The sequence below is a fragment of the Gasterosteus aculeatus genome, chromosome 20, assembly GCF_964276395.1.
Source record: "Gasterosteus aculeatus chromosome 20, fGasAcu3.hap1.1, whole genome shotgun sequence".
NCBI lineage: Eukaryota > Metazoa > Chordata > Actinopteri > Perciformes > Gasterosteidae > Gasterosteus > Gasterosteus aculeatus.
Window position 1 is genome coordinate 179624 of NC_135707.1, and position 16710 is coordinate 196333.

The 16710-nt window shown below is 42.2% G+C and overlaps 1 protein-coding gene across 4 annotated transcripts in view; it reads right to left on the reverse strand.

Annotated features, from left to right (window-relative positions):
• Positions 1 to 16: 16 nt before the first annotated feature.
• The window catches only part of col6a4a (collagen, type VI, alpha 4a), a 35278-nt gene continuing 18584 nt past the window's right edge, over positions 17 to 16710 (reverse strand). For 3 of the 4 annotated variants that reach the window (XM_040164968.2, XM_040164966.2, XM_078094191.1), the window contains 31 exons: positions 16390 to 16468; positions 16067 to 16212; positions 14489 to 14581; positions 13557 to 13610; positions 13184 to 13255; positions 13081 to 13107; positions 12953 to 12997; positions 11928 to 11981; positions 11748 to 11810; positions 10850 to 10915; positions 10705 to 10758; positions 9887 to 9922; positions 9718 to 9780; positions 9571 to 9633; positions 8919 to 8981; positions 7713 to 7775; positions 6895 to 6945; positions 6073 to 6108; positions 5825 to 5887; positions 5271 to 5333; positions 4998 to 5033; positions 4863 to 4899; positions 4768 to 4779; positions 4022 to 4515; positions 3828 to 3918; positions 3049 to 3702; positions 2789 to 2876; positions 2242 to 2384; positions 1289 to 1459; positions 947 to 994; positions 17 to 865 (listed from right to left, as the gene is read on the reverse strand). In XM_040164968.2, coding sequence (XP_040020902.2) covers positions 636 to 865; positions 947 to 994; positions 1289 to 1459; positions 2242 to 2384; positions 2789 to 2876; positions 3049 to 3702; positions 3828 to 3918; positions 4022 to 4515; positions 4768 to 4779; positions 4863 to 4899; positions 4998 to 5033; positions 5271 to 5333; positions 5825 to 5887; positions 6073 to 6108; positions 6895 to 6945; positions 7713 to 7775; positions 8919 to 8981; positions 9571 to 9633; positions 9718 to 9780; positions 9887 to 9922; positions 10705 to 10758; positions 10850 to 10915; positions 11748 to 11810; positions 11928 to 11981; positions 12953 to 12997; positions 13081 to 13107; positions 13184 to 13255; positions 13557 to 13610; positions 14489 to 14581; positions 16067 to 16212; positions 16390 to 16468 — 3258 coding nt within the window. In that variant the 3' untranslated portion in view covers positions 17 to 635. The remainder of the gene's footprint in view (positions 866 to 946; positions 995 to 1288; positions 1460 to 2241; positions 2385 to 2788; positions 2877 to 3048; positions 3703 to 3827; positions 3919 to 4021; positions 4516 to 4767; positions 4780 to 4862; positions 4900 to 4997; positions 5034 to 5270; positions 5334 to 5824; positions 5888 to 6072; positions 6109 to 6894; positions 6946 to 7712; positions 7776 to 8918; positions 8982 to 9570; positions 9634 to 9717; positions 9781 to 9886; positions 9923 to 10704; positions 10759 to 10849; positions 10916 to 11747; positions 11811 to 11927; positions 11982 to 12952; positions 12998 to 13080; positions 13108 to 13183; positions 13256 to 13556; positions 13611 to 14488; positions 14582 to 16066; positions 16213 to 16389; positions 16469 to 16710) is intronic. The other variant, XM_040164967.2, reaches the window with a different exon arrangement.

Here is a 16710-nt window from a genome sequence, read left to right on the forward strand (position 1 = left end):
TATTGACCCATATGCATTAGTTTGCCGTTTTATTGTTACACAGTGATTTATAAACTAATTGTTCTCCATTAACAAACAAGCAGTTTTTCTCACATGAAGCATTTTTAGTCAGTTTAATAAACGACACACAGACAGAAATGATCTTTGCTTCGTCATCTTGGTGCTTATGGAATAAACTAAAGATCCACTTTGATCTTTGGAACTTGAGGGAAGTTCTGGTTCTTATTTTCTAAGCTGGATCCATTTGTTGACATTAAATGTAACGTGAGATGCAACAAGCTCTGACATGTTTGATCGGATCTCTGGAGTCACAAACACATTTACTACAAAATGGTCCAATAAATTGTCCAAAATAAGGCTTTCATATCTTACATTATTAAAACTTTAAGAATTGGAGAGAAGGACCATCCTAAGAGTACAGTTTAACAACGGTTTACAATAAACTGAATCTTTAATTACATTTAAGATTTGTCAAACATTCATTTCCTTTCTAAGGGTCAACAGACAGGTCAAAAGGAGGTCAAAGGGTCAACAGAACAGATGTTCAGGAGGAAAACAGGTCTTGGCCTAATCCAAGTTGTGAAACAGAAACTATTGGGCGGTTTGAAAGAAAGCCTCAGTGGTGAATCAAGGTTTTATATGGTGTCCAAGTGTCTCCTGGACGATGGATACTGTTGTGACTCGTCCTCCTCACGACTCTTCATCACACAGACGTTCTCACACTCGTCCTGAGTCTTGAAACGGTTCTCGTTGCCGCCGCAGCCGCCGAACCAGAAGCGAGAACATTCCCTCTGTTGGCTGTCGAAGAACCACATCATGGTGTAGTTCTGGCAGCTGCCTTGGTCCTGGCTGAGAAGGCAGGGGCCTGCAGGAAGACAGGCCATGAATATTTATGTGGAAGAGTTCTGTTTCCTTTGTAGTCAAAGAGATAAAACAAAGTTTGTACCTTTGGAGACAAAGCTGGGCAGCTCCGGAGTCGGCTGGGTGTTCGGACCTGGAACAAGTTGACTGTTAACTCAACAGCAGCATCGCATTATGTTTACTGTGTGTTTATTGATTAGAGAGGAATCTTCTGTATGCTGAATTTCTAGTTTAGTTTACTCGTTATAGTTATTTTGACCCGCTGCGTTCAAACTGAAAAACAGTTTAACGTGTTTCTGTTGTTTCCAGTGTTGCTGACAATTGTGATAGAGATAAAGAGTAGCAAGCAGCATAACATATTAAATGTTATAAGACGATATGAGAAGACGAGACAGGAAGCGGTGACGTTCTGTCAGTCAGGACTTACTGCGAGAGCCACATGTCCGGAAACATTCAATCTCAGTGTTAAAGCGGTTGGCGTTACCGCCGCAGCCGCCAAACCAGAAGGGAGAACATGCATCGATGGCTACGTCAAAGAACCACACTTGGACAAAGTCCTCACACGGGACGCCAGTATCTGCAGCCAGCTGACACTGGGCTGAAAGCAGAACACACACATTTACTACAGGGACAATCTGCTAAGGCTCCTCATTGTGATCCTTTCATCTGAATGCTGTTAAGTTCGACATGTTGCTTCAGGAAAGCTCATGCAGACAAACGTACCACATGTCAGTGTTTAATATGACAGGAAGAAAGTGTTAAAATAGAGCAAAGACCAGGCACCACCACAATGAAACAAGTGATGTGATCAACAGGCTGTACAGCTAGAAATAAAAAGTATGCCCGTGGGGGTAAATACATGGTAGGAATTTTCGAAATGTTGTTAAAAATGTAATTTATATTCATACTACAGCAATTTCCTTAAAACTGATTCGTAAAAAAAGTCGTAAAATGGCGAGAAATAAGCAAAAGGAAAAGTCATGGTATATTATGTTGTAAATGACATAAAAATGTATATTATAGTGTGTCATAAAGTGTCATCAGCCATAGTTCCACATGAGCTATGTAGTTGGACTTTTTTATGTCTTGTCGTTAGTTCGGATGCTCAATAAAAAGACAGTGGGGATGTGACGTCATGAAGGATTTTATAAATAAACCACCCAGAATCCTCTACCTATCGATGATTGTCACACAAAATGTTTGGGAAAGATCCAAATTGAAAATGGTTGCATGTTTTTTTGCATGACTGATAAATGAACCTTTTTTGAACCAAAGGACCTCTGGTTGTTTTATCACAGCACGTCTGTGTTTGGCTGAGCAAGAGAGTAGAGGATCGTTGTTTATAGAAGGCGACTGTGTGTGGTTGGGTATGTTGACTACCGTGGGACAGGGAGACAAGTCTGTCTCCTCTGGTCCAACCGTCCATGACGTCCAGCTGGCTCGTCTGAGTTCGTCCTCCCATCTGCTCTTGGAACCTCTGGTTGTCCCAGAGCGCTTCCTCGTTCACCAATGCCGTCGCCTGACTGCATACAGCGTTTTAGCGAGCATTAGTTTTATTAATTACAGCCTGTGCTGTCCTTGTGTCCTCAGAGAAGACTGCAGCGTTTGATCCTTCTGTTACAAATGAAACTAAACATTCTCATCTCATCTCATTACATTACAGGTCATTGAGCAGACGCTTTTATCCAAAGCGACTTACATCACACTTTAAACTCATGGCTTTTTCACATTTTTGCCCGGGGAGCAATTAGGGGTTAGGTGTCTTGCTCAGGGACACTTCGACATGGAACATGGGGCAGCCTGGAATCGAACCACCAACCTTGTGCTTCCCAGCACACCTTCTCTAACGCCTGCACCACGACGACCCACAATAAACACGACAAATACACACAGTACAGAAATATATAGAATCATGGCCTTATGTTACCTGTTAATTAATATTTGTTCCCCATTTGGTGTTGTGAGCTGCTCACATGTCCACTTTGAAGACGGAGGAGGATATGTGTTCATTCCCTCTGAAATAAACATCCAAACATTAATGTGATTGGCAGTAATGTCAAAATAACACAAAACCTGTTATAAACAGTTTCATTCTGAAGGGAGTGAAGTACCAATATGAATGAAAGAAGCTTTATGATATTTGGTATTCCTTTATACAAGCTGATTTGATTGGACGTGTGGTCTTACTGTTGAGGGCGGAGAGGAAGACTCTGAAGAAGCGCTGGGCGTAGCCCTGCTCCTCAGCCTTCAGACTGCCCATGTGGATCAGGTGCTGATGAACAGGCGGACTGGCCAGCTCCTCCACCTGCGTCCGGTCGTAGCGACCCCCGACCGTAACCACGAACAGCGCCACCCCCTCACACTTGGCCTTCTGGGAAATGTAGCGCAGCTTGGCTCGGTCCCCTACCGATGTCTTGGTTCCGACCACAGTCAGCAGCACCCTCCTCCTCCGGGGCTGTCCGGCCTTCAGGAGAACCTCCTGCAAGGTGAACTCCAGTGTCCGTCCAAGCGCTGACGAACCCCCCCGCTGCGTCATGTTTCGGATCAGGTGGTTCCTCATCAGCGCGCTGGTCTGGTAGGTCCCGAAGCCAAACGCTACCTTGATGTCCTGGGCGCCGCTCTGTTGGACCACAGCCACCCGGGCCTGGTTGCCCGCCCTGCGGGGCTGAGGACTTACGACCAGCTGTTCCAACACAGAGCCCAGCAGCTGCTGGACGCCGCGGTACTCGTCAGCCTGCATCTCCCTGGAGCCGTCCGCCACCATGACCAGGTCCATGTCAACCTCCTGAGGCCGCACTGGTTCCTGGATGAAGGGGCACTGGTCCGGACGCTGGCAGGGATCTAGAGAAACAAGAACCGACAACCCTCATAAAGAAGCAGCCTAGTTATCTTACTATAGATCTGGATAGTTGTAGGACAATAAGTAGTAAATGAGCCAATGGTTATGATACTCATCCTCAGCTCACCATAACAGATGGCACAGCTCTGGACCTTCTTCAGGTCAACAACCATATCTCTACCCAGAACAATGAAGATGGAGCGTCCTGAGTCGTCGACCTAAGGAGGCGCACAGGTCATTTATCAGTTCACAAATCTTTCTGGATTTTTGTGATAAAAGAAAGAGACGTGACTTTAATACTGTAGTTTGATCCAAACCTACCTCCATGGCTCGACCAACAGTGGGAGCGTTCCTCAAAGAGATGACTGCCGGCACGATGCCGAGGGCCTGGTACTCCATTACAGCGGTGACAATGTCTTCGACATCCTGCGACGGCCCGTTAGAGAGGAAGACGGCCACCTTCCTCATCATCATTCCCGCTCGGACACGCTTGAAGACATTCCGACCCACAAAACGCATTGCGGCACCGAGCTGGCGCCTGTTGGATGTCCTCTCCAAGGCAATGTTCTTCACCGACTCAATCAGCTGGGTCTTGCTACGATAATCATGGAAGCGGATCAGGTACTTGGTGTAGCTGCTGTAACCTACCACAGCCACGCGAGCGCCCGTCGGACAGTTGCTCTCGGAAACGGCAATGTCCTTCAGCAAGAACAAAAGGACGGAGCGCTGCCTCTCGAAGGCTGCCGGGGTCACGTCTTCCGACATGTCCAGACCCAGGACCAGTTCGGTGGGGTAGGCAGGGCACTCTAGCTGACCTGAACACCAACGGAGAGTTCGGCAATGTTGGTTAGAAAAAATTTGTGGTTTTATTGTAGTGGTTTCGTTCCATGAACCTCCCTGATGGTTTTGTCCCCTGAACCCATTGGTCTCACATAGAGTTTCTCTGGAACTCTGCTTTTAGAACTTCTGTAACCTTTGTCCTGCCCTGACTGAAGGGGTGGTGATGATATAGATTTGTTCTGTACTCACCAGACCCCTTCTGAGATAGTTAGAGTGGAGGTACGTACCGAGCGAACAAGCTGGGGAGGAAAACGAAACATAACTTATGATACAAACAATGAAAACAGAGCATTATGTTTCCTGCTCATCTTTGTTGACTCACCACAGTTGTCTCTGATGAAGGTAATCAGCTGACACTCCTGAGAAAACACAGAAGACATCCAGAAAAGACAGCACAGCAAAATGATTCATGTCACGTAACGTTGGCAGCTGAAGTGAGTTTTTCAGGTGGACTTACAGTCATGTTTCTTTCTCCAGGAAGACCCCTGGGACCCTGAAAGAGCAGAAGAGAAGACATTTAATGTCTCTTCAAACGGTCGGTGAATATTACAGAATATTACAAATGTTTCAGGTCTTAAGGTGGTATGTGTCACACAAAGATATCCTTCTTTGGGTGGTATTGCATCTTTTCACTTTTATGATAATTGAATCTTACAATCATTATTCTTAGTAAAAAAGAATGAAGTGTCTTGTTTTCATGCTGACGGTGATGATGACGATGATAACTCACCCTGTGACCTGGATATCCTGGTTCTCCAGACATGCCTGATTCTCCCAGCCTGCCTGAGTTTCCCTGCAGAGATCAAACCCACAGTTTGGGTACCTGTTAGATTGTGGCGGCAGTGATGCAGCCAGCTGTGTGTATTTTTTCATTAAATGTCGGCTGCTAGTTGTTAGCCAAAGACAATTTGATATTACAGTGATCTGTCAGGGTTAGGGTAGAGGACACCTGTCCTCTGTGTTTTCAGCAGCACCCACTACAGGAAGTTAGGAGCAGTGAACGAGAAGTTATTCTACTAACTCATTGCATTAGCATTTCATTTTACTTTATTTTATTACTTGTGCACTGCTGTCTTGTCTATGGTCACGCTGTCTACTGTCGCGCACCAACCGCAAAGACAAATTCCTTGTATGTTTGGCATATTTTGGTAATAAATGTTTCCTGATTCCTAATTCCTGATCCTGAATAAAACACAGACAAAGTGAAAACTGGAACGTGACGCAGTTTACCGCAGCTGAATGAAGGAATCACTCACAGCAGGGAAATAAAGGTCAAAAACTCACGCCTCGTCCTCGGTTCCCTTTACGTCCCGGATGTCCTTTAGGTCCATGAAGGCCGTCCTCACCCTGAACACAAACACCTCGTTACAACTTACAGTCATTGTAAGATTCAAGCTCTCAGGGTTTTTCCCTCCAGACACTGATTGACGGACGGTTTGCTTTTGAAATGAATAAAAGTTCTTTGAGTCACATGACGCACTAGCGTGATGTGGCAGTTGAAATTGATGTAATTGTGTTAAATATCTACTCACCAGCAGACCGGCGTAACCTGGGAAACCAGCATCTCCCTGTAACAAGAAGATGATTAACTTGGACTAGGTGTGAGTTTATTTCATCAGACGCTTCACTCCTTTAGGTCCCTACCTTGAATGCCTTAGGCCTCTACCGTCCCTCATTTAGGTCCCTTCCTTACTCTATTTAGGTTTTTCACTCCATTAGGTCCCTACTTTCACTCATTTAGGTCCCTACCTTCCATCACTTAGGTCTTTCACTCCATTAGGTCCCTACCTTCACTTCATTAGGTCCCTACCTTCCATCACTTAGGTCTTTCACTCCATTAGGTCCCTACCTTCACTCATTTACTTTCACTCCTACCTTCCATCACTTAGGTATTTCACTCCATTAGGTCCCTACCTTCACTTCATTAGGTCCCTACCTTCCATCACTTAGGTATTTCACTCCATTAGGTCCCTACCTTCACTTCATTAGGTCCCTACCTTCCATCACTTAGGTATTCCACTCCATTAGGTCCCTACCTTCACTCCATTAGGTCCCTACCTTCACTCATTTACTTTCACTCCTACCTTCCATCACTTAGGTATTTCACTCCATTAGGTCCCTACCTTCACTTCATTAGGTCCCTACCTTCCATCACTTAGGTATTTCACTCCATTAGGTCCCTACCTTCACTTCATTAGGTCCCTACCTTCCATCACTTAGGTCTTTCACTCCATTAGGTCCCTACTTTCACTCATTTACTTTCACTCCTACCTTCCATCACTTAGGTATTTCACTCCATTAGGTCCCTACCTTCCATCATGTTGGTCCCTACCTTCACTCCTTTAGGTTCTTACCTTCACTCCTTTAGGTCCTGCAGGGCCGTAACCGTCTTTACCGTCCTGACCCTGAGAGGGAGGAGGTCACACTTTACATCGTGTTCACAAACACAATCCAGACAGGTATGTTCAGGTGATTAAACACCACGGTCCCATTCCTCGTACGTGGCTAACTCAGCAAGATAATTTTTAGGATAAGATTACATAAATCAAGCTTTTCGGTTCCACAACGCAAGTTTGGCAAAATCAGCATAGAAACACATCTAAAAACTTGAAACTGGTCCAGCGTAGGCTGATTTAAGATGGATAGATTTTTCCAAATCTACTTATTCTGAACAAATTGAGATAATTGTGAGATATTTTTTTTCATTTGATTCAAAGGATTCCATTAAGCTTCCTGGCAACAGGCACATTTAAAGAAGTATAATGTGATGGATTAGAGTGATGAGGCACTTCAAATGAGCCTATACATTTTACCATACACGATACTGGTGGGCTTGTAGCCCTCGAAATATTCAATTCAATTAATTTTATTTTCTATAGCCCAAAATTGCCAATTTGCCTCAGGGGTCTTTACAGTCTGTACACATGTGACATCCTCTGTCCCAAAACCCTCACATTGACACAGGAAAGACTCCCCAAGGAAAAAGCATTTGATGGGGAGAAAAAGGAATAGCAATAAGCAATAAGGTACGAGAGGCTGTACTTGTCCTAAAATGTAACAGTTCGGGGGAGTTGTTAGGCCCGACGCAAAGTGGAGGGCCGGCAACCCACCCACAGGGCCAAAATTATATTTCTTTGGGGCAATTTTGCCCCTGTGTATTTTAGTTGCTCACCGGCATTCCTCTGGATCCCTGGGAGCCTGGAGCACCTGTATCACCTGGGTCTCCTGGCTGGCCCTTCAGCATCATCAACAATGATATCATCATCATCATCAACAATGACATCTTCAACAACAATGACATCAACAACAAAAATGATATCTACAAACACCATCAACAATGATGTGGACAACAACAACAACAACAAGAGTTTGTCATCAGAAGACGCTGAATAGAACCACATGACGTCTACTGATGACTATCATTGTATCCAGGAGACAAGATTCCCAACTGGTAACTAAAATAGATCAATCCAACAATCTGATCTATTTTATTCTACTCTACTCAGGATTCGTACGCTCATGGAAAACCTGGAAAAATCATGAAATTTTAAAATGGTCATTTCCAGGCCAAGAAAAGTCATGGAAAAAATAAAATCCCCAAAGTTTTGGAAAAGTCATGGAAATTAATTATTAATTAATTAATAATAATTAACAATTCATTAACATTTCAGATACATTTGAAATAATTGATATTGTTTTAAAGAGAGACATTCAAAATATGAGCAGGACGCTCTCACACACCCAGCGCGAATAGTTCGCACCATGGTTGTGTGAACACACCTTAACTGAAAAGTTTGGTGGCCATAAAAACCGTATCATCCACTGTGCAGGGAAGTGTAGATTTAACCGTGAATGGTTACATATGGAAAAGTGCATGTCATGAGTTACGACAAACAAAGACCCAGGACGAGCAGACTGTAAGTAATGTGGAGGCAGAACATCAGATATTTCAAACATGGGAGAGCGGCATTAACGAGCCGTGCTGCAGGAAGCGCGACGCTACTACAGAAACCCCCCCATCAGAGACACAGACTCTGTACATATACTGTAAACTGTTAACACTTCATGTATTGTCCATCATTTGAAGTTAAACAAAGAAGGCACTGTCTAGGCACCGGTAAATAAAAGCATTGTTTTAGCACTGGTATCAGGAAAACCCCAAACGATACTCACCCATAGGGGATAATTGTAAACAATTGAATGGTAGGGGAAACACTGTCTGCTTTGGTATTCTCATTGTAAGTTTAAATACTACATTTTTGGTCATGGAAATTGGTCAAAATGTGTACGTACCCTGTCTATTCTAAACTCTAATCCAATGTTATCTGATCTAACTTAATCTGATCCGTGATGTTAAGAAAGTCATCAAGTCACAAACCTTCTGTCCGTTGGCTCCTTGTCGTCCGACTGACCCCGGCGCTCCAGATGCTCCTGGTCCTCCCTGCACAGAAAACAACACTCAGGGTCCCTGAATGCATCACCACACACCTCACCCAATGATTATGTTAGAAAGATTCTCACTCGACACAGGTGTAAAATCATCAAAACAGGACAATTGACACACATACAAGTCATGGACCAAGATAAACATGCTAAAACAGGGGGGGGGCTCTGAGCAAAAATGATCAGGTGACCAGACCAGATCAGATGTCAGTTGTAAATGTAACTATGTTGTGTGATATTAATTATAGTGAAATTAATATATTTATTATTTATATATTTATTATAGTACGTGCCTGAAGTACTACGAGATATTGTACTTCCGCAGACTGAAGTACAACATCTACACCCTCTGAAAGGTGATTATATATTAATACCTAATAAAAGTACACTCCTTTTGAATTCATTGTTGTGCATTACAATGCTATTAATCACAGAAAATGACTTGTTGCCCGGCACCAATTCATTCATTAACATATTATTTTGAATTGTTCTCAGACTCTTTGATGACTTCTAAAATAATGATTATTTTTATTAATCAGAAGTTAATTTCTTGTCATTTGTTGAGGGAACACCTATTGTGATCTCACCTGGGGACCAGGAAGTCCAGTGACCCCTCTCGGTCCAGGTTGACCTCTGACCCCTCTGGGACCCTGCAGAGACCACACACAACTGTTTAGACCTCTGATGGGGGGCTTGACTGCCAGCATAACTGATTTCATGATGTCATCACCCACCTGAGGACCTGAAGCACCGGAGGTTCCCGGGACTCCAAAGGTTCCTGGTCCTCCAGGAATCCCCTGCAGGAGGAGAACCACACACACATGCGCACAATGTAAACAGGATGTGTGTGTGTTTGTGTGAGAGCAGCACTGAGTAGAGCTCCTCCTCTTCATCATCTCGTACCTTCTCACCAATCGCTCCTCTTCTTCCATTTGGACCCTGAACACAAAAAATCATATATTCATTATCAATTCATCAATATCTACATTTATGACAATAGTACTAATAATAGTGCTATTATCATATATACTATTAATAATAATAGTATTCTAAATAACAACAATAAAGTTATAATGTAGTGTAATAATGACAACAATGATGCAAATAATAAGAATAATGACAATACTAATAATATTAATAATGTTAATATTGTATTGATATTATTATTACTTATTATAGGTTACTAATTAGAATAATCATAATGTTAATAATAGTAATTATGTCATGATATTAATAATAATGACAATTTCTTTAGTAACTGTGAATGTTGAAGTAAAAAAGAACATTTCAAGCTTTTTACATCAGCTAACTTTGCACCAAAAGAAACAGCAAGTCCCAGAATGCACCATCAGCAGGCCAGTAGAGGTACACCTGTGAATGGCAGGTCTCAGCAAACATCTCAGCAGAGAGAGAAGCAAAAAAACTACTCACGGTAAATCCAAAGACGCCACCGGTACAGTAACTTTTGTTTTGTTGTTTCTTATTGTGATGATTATTTGTTAAGTTGAAATGATGTATTTCCCTTTTTGTGTTTTGAAGGTTTTCCAACCCGACGAACCCACCAAACAACGGAATCTAAAAAAAACTTGTCCCTTGCGTCCTTTGGGGTGCAGGGCCATTTGAAGTTGGGCCAGAGTTATATAATAATAATGATTAGAACTATAACGACGGTAATAATAATGTCTATGATAATAATGTTAATATGGGGTTATAAGGGTCACCTGGATCCCGACCACTCCACTCTCCCCTGGCCGTCCGTCCTGTCCAGAAGATCCCTGAGAACAGACTCAATTAATTATTTATTAATGTCTTTACACACACACACACACACACACACACACACACACACACTGGACAGATTCCTACCGGTAATCCAGGGTTCCCCGGTTCTCCTTTGGCTCCTGGTCTGGTGTTGTCTGCACCTGGTGCGCCCTGAAGACCAACACAGAGATCTTCACTGTTGACTTTCTGCAGCTGTGTTTGTGTCTCATCAGCAGAAACAAATCACCACAACGTTTTGCTGGAGACGAGTCAAAGCGATGCACAGGCGGCAGAATGTCCTCTCCTTATTCTTTCCCGTAATGTCTCGGCCTGCGTCATTTGGTTCTGAGGGTTCTAGGTTCTAGTGACATTGAGGGACTCAGTCATATATATATATATATATATATATATATATATATATATATATATATGACTGAGTCCCTCAATGTCACTATATATATATATATATGAAGGCTAGATGTTTCGTCCGCGTTGCCGGCCAACGGAGTCGAACGTCCGCACATGGCGGCCATCTTGCTACATCTTGCTTTTTTTCCGATTTTTAAACGGTTTGGTTGGTTATAAACATCCGAGATGTAGTTATAATATATATACATTAAAAAAATAGTTTAATGTTCTAAAAATATGTACAAGATTTACCTTTACAAATATACATCAATAAATGCTGAATGTTGAAATCCCCACCAAATGTACAGACGTGTATTTAAGACACTTACTTGAATAATTATAATTATAACCATATGAAAATAATATTAAATATAACATTATTAACATTACATAAGTATGCAGTGTCATAACTGCATCTGTGACTTTTATAACAAACCAAATTGGTTTGTTCTAGACTCTACCATAAGACATCTAGCCTTTATATATATCTATGGACTCACCTGCTCCCTGCTTAGCTAGGCTAAGCTAGGATAGGCTAAGCTAACAGTCGGACGTGACATTGAACGTATTTAATGGCAAAGAGAGAAAAACTCACCGGATCTCCTCTGAGTCCTTGTTGTCCTTTGATCCCCGCCTCCCCTCTGATTCCCGGAATACCCTGAAGGATTAAAGGGCAACCTGTCACTCCAGCGGTCAGAGGTCAATGGGTGCCATTCATCTGAGTTCTCTGATTTGATAACCAGGAGAAGAAAACGAGAAAAAGATGTTGTTTTACTGGATTTCCTGAGTCTCCTCTCGGTCCTCGACCTCCATCCTGTCCCGTCCGTCCCTGCAGACACAGAACCAGAACCAGCTCAGGACCGGAGATTCCCGCGCTCAGCTGGTTCCTTGTACACAGCGCTCACCTGTTGTCATTCTAAAGTTCAGCTTTAAAGCCAGATATTTATTTGATTTTGGATAATATCTTATAATAAAATATAAATAAATAAATAATATATGAAAATGGAATATGGAATATGGTATATGAAAATGGAATATGGTAGAAATGTAATGTAATGCAATATTATATTATACTCAAATAATATTATTGTATAATAAAGCAATAAGGTACGAGAGGCTGTACTTTATCGTCCAATAGTGTAACAGTTCGGGGGCGTGGTTACATCATTGGAGATAAAGTGCTGCCTCAGGTACCTTATTGCTTTTATATTACGGTTACCAGCAAAATCATAAATAGTAAGTAAATAGCTGCCTTTCAGCACAAAATAGTATCAGCCACCAAACGTTGTGTATCGCATTTCAATAGGTTAGAGAAAAAATAGTCCCTGTACGTGCACGTAAACAGCATTGTGTCTTGCAGCATCTCATTCATCCACATCGCTCATGACGTCCACCTTAATCGTCCCGTTGCGAAAGCTCGCATTGCCCCAAAATGATAATTTGTGGGTTTTTCTCGGCGATCGCCATCGAGCCAAAAGCTAAAATGTCCACTAACGGTCGCGCAAAATCTAACCTGTTACTTTGGGTGCGCAGTGATACGGAACACTCGGGTCAATGTGAACAGGTGCTTTACATTATCGTGCAGTAATGTGCCCCTCGTGACTCACTCTCAACCAATCAGAACGCTGGATTTCATCTACCCGTATTATAATATAACATAATTCCGTATTGTTAAATGTAATATAATACCATATGGTAATATAATATTAATATATAAGTTAATACAATAATATAATTATGAACTCTAATATATTCATATAATATAATGATCAACTTCATCAGCTGCTCTTCATCGATCACCTGTTCTCCGTGGACTCCGTCCAGCCCATCTTCTCCTTGTTCTCCCTGTAACCACAGAAACAAGTCAACTACCAGCAGATTGAACATCTCATCACTTGACATCATGTAAACTCACCCGGGTCACTTACCCTGTTACCACGGAGACCTCGGTAGCCCTGTAGAGATAGACATCATTCATCATCATCATCATCATCATCATCATCATCATCATCACAGGGAGGGGCGACATACCTTTGATCCTCTCAGACCAGAACAACCCTGAACCCCCTGAAGTCCAGACGGTCCAGGACGACCACGCTCCCCCTGCAACACACACAACCGGTGAGGAGGAGAAAGTGGAAGAAGAGGAAGAGGAGGAGGTTAAGAAAAAGGCAGATGTAGAGCAGGGAGAGGAGAAGGGGGTGCGGAGGGAGGGGGGAGGAGATGTAGTGAATAAAAGGACATTTTGTTCTGAAGGAGTTCAGCTGCTAGTCCACTTCCTGGACTAATTGAATTCAGAGGACCTACTAGACCTAAAGAACTCCTCAGGATCTCCAGTGAACTGCAGCCTTCAACAGATGAAGATGAAGTTCACAGTGAATGAGAGTGAAGAAGAAACACTTACAGCGACTCCTTCATCTCCTGGGAACCCGGGGAAACCTTTCTGTCCAGACAAACCCTGGCAGAGGACAGAGAGACAGCAGTATCAGGAGGACGCGTCTCTGCTTCATCGAAGACTACTGCAGAAACTCAGAAGACAGCAGAACCAACTCGACTGTCCACCTGAAGACCAGCAGCTCCATCAGATATCCAATGAGGGACCAGGATGGAGATCATTTGACTCATTGATGAGGTTGATTCACCAGAATAGAATAGAATATGAAAATAAATAGAAATAGAATAAAATAAGTGAAAAAAAATATGAATGATAATAATAATAAATACGTATTTATACATATATATATAAGATACAGTATATAGGGTACAGTATATAAACAATATATATATATATATATATATATACATATACGGTCTAAGACCGTGGGGTTTGACCGCGGAAACGAAACGGCCTGCAGTCAGTCACATAAAGATGGAGAAGCTTTTTGCATTGGAAGTAAAGCAGAGGCACACAGCAGAGAACTGTGCAGAGGAATGACTCCACGTGTCAAATAGAAGGGGAGTGAGAGTCAAACGGACCACTTAATCACCGCCATGTTAAGCTAGCTGCTAGGCTAAGCTAGCTGGAAGAGTCGCTATTTCAACATGTTCCACCAGGTGGAATTCTGCCTCCAAGATGATCAAATGTTTGTAGTTTTGTGTTTGAAATAACAATTAAACAAATCTTAAGTGATTACTCATTACTTTTAAGATGTAGTCTATAGAAGAAAAATAAACTTTCATTATAACAACATTGTCACAACAACAACATTAATCGCCATTGATCGAGATTAATTACATTTTTTTAATCTATTGACAGCCCTAATATATACATATATATCATGTGTAATAAAATAAAAATAAATAAGAATCGAATAATAATAAATTAATTAAATTAACCTTTGACCCCGGGGGGCCACGAGAGCCTCGGATGCCTTCATGTCCCGAACATTTACACATGACATTGCAGCACTCTCTCTCCGACACGGTGTCCTGCAGAGACACAGATCAGGAATCAGGAACATTTATTGGCAAAGTGTGAATTGGACATGGCGGGTGGTGCATGGCGTTGGATGCAGCGTTTTAATGAAACCAAACTTTAAAGTGAATATTATCAGATACAGCTGAGTCCGTTCTCTCACTAACTGAATTTCCCTTCTTCAAACCTGAAAGAAAACATTTTCCTTTCAAAACAGGTTTTAATGTCAAACAATAGCCTTGATGAAGACAAAAGCTTTAAGTCTTGTTTTTATTTATTGTAAATACATGAATACTGAATTATGGTAATAGAAATGTAAGCACGTCTACCTGCTGAAGGTTTTTAAATACAGTCTTTAAATAGGAGAATTGAGAAGGTTGACTGTTTTTTAATATGTTGAGCATTAACATATGTTCTTCAGCAGGGAAGCTTTCTTTCGTCTTCATTTCTGTAAACAGACGCGTCACAACAAGAAGACGTTCAGAAAATCTGCTCTTCAGGAGAAGAACAAATCATCACCAAGGTTCAGGCCACAGATGGGCTTCTAGACGGGCCTTAAGGCTGAAGATCGGTAGGGGCCCGGATTGTCGGTTTCTTAAAGGGTCAGAGGGCAAACCCGTCTCCAACTCATATCTCAACTATGTTTAGAGGGTACTTATTTCCTCCCAGATTATGATTGCAGTTAAAAAAACACCAAAGCCAAACACATTAACGTGTATCCTGACTTGTTTATCACTACGTTACGTCATGCATGCTGTGGATGACAATGAAATTAGGTCAAGGTTTACATTACTTTACAGGTCATTTAGCTGACGCTTTTATCCAAAGCGACTTACACTGCATTTTTAACCCATGGCTTTTTTTTACATTGTCACCCAGGGAGCAATTAGGGGCCAGTGTCTTGCTCAGAGACACTTCAACATGGGACATGGAGCAGCTGGGGCTCGAACCACCAACCTTGCGGTTCCCGGTGCAGCCTTTCTACCCCTGCGCCAGACACACAAATTACAACGAGATACACAAAGACCACAAAGAGACTTGCAACAGCCACTAAGAGGCAAACACAGACTACAAAGAGACATGAAACCACAAAAAAGAGACACAGAAAGAGACAAACAACGTGACACAAAGATATAAATGGCTACAAAGAGAAACTCACAGAAATATAAATAATCAATCAGCATATTCTTGTTACATATGAATGTCATTCATTTTAATTCATAATAACACTAACCCTATCTCGACCAAAGACTAACAAATTGTAGCACTTAAATTGTACTTGTAACGTCACTCATCTATAGCAAATTGTAAATTGGCTTATTTGAGGAAATTGCACTTTCTTGTTTCTTGTTCTCCTGAGTTTGTACCCTATGGTTGAATGCACTTATTGTACGTCGCTTTGGATAAAAGCGTCCGCTAAATGACATGTAATGTAATGTAATGTAACCCTCTGGTAGAATTTTGTCTCTTTAGTGAACAAAGGGACACAAACTACTCACAATCTGCTTGAGGACGGAGCTGCCGACGCTCATCATGCCAATGCTGAGAGGAAGCTTGTAGCCGAATCCTCGCCCGAACTCCACCATCTGCAGCTGGGCGGGGTCTCGGGCCCCATCCAGGGCCACCGTCAGCAGAGCGCTGACCCCTGCACACAGTGAACAGAAGCACAGCTTTACTGACTTACCTAGACGATGGGAAGTGAGAGGGGAAGTAGATACACATGGAAGAAGATATAGTCACAGACATAATGGAGTTACGTAAGCTACGTAAGTTAAAAACAAGGAATGCAAGTTGTGGTCATGTTGGATCTCCCGGGGTTTACCAGACTGTCGCAGCAGCTCTGATTCTTGCTCCAGTTTCATCACGTCCTCATCGAGTCCATCTGAGAAGATCACCAGCACCTGATTGGGCACATGTCAGACTGGATAAAGTATAACCGATCATCCATCTTCACCATGGTCATTAGAACCTGGTGAAAGCAGGCAGTATTTAAAACAAATTACTTAACTGCATTATTAAAATGTTAAGGTTGTTAGGACTAAAAGTGTACAATGATGGAATTTGAACAAGACCATCATATGTGATATATAAATTATGCATGCTTTGGTTGGGTACAAACACAATGAGACAAGTTAAAAGAAAC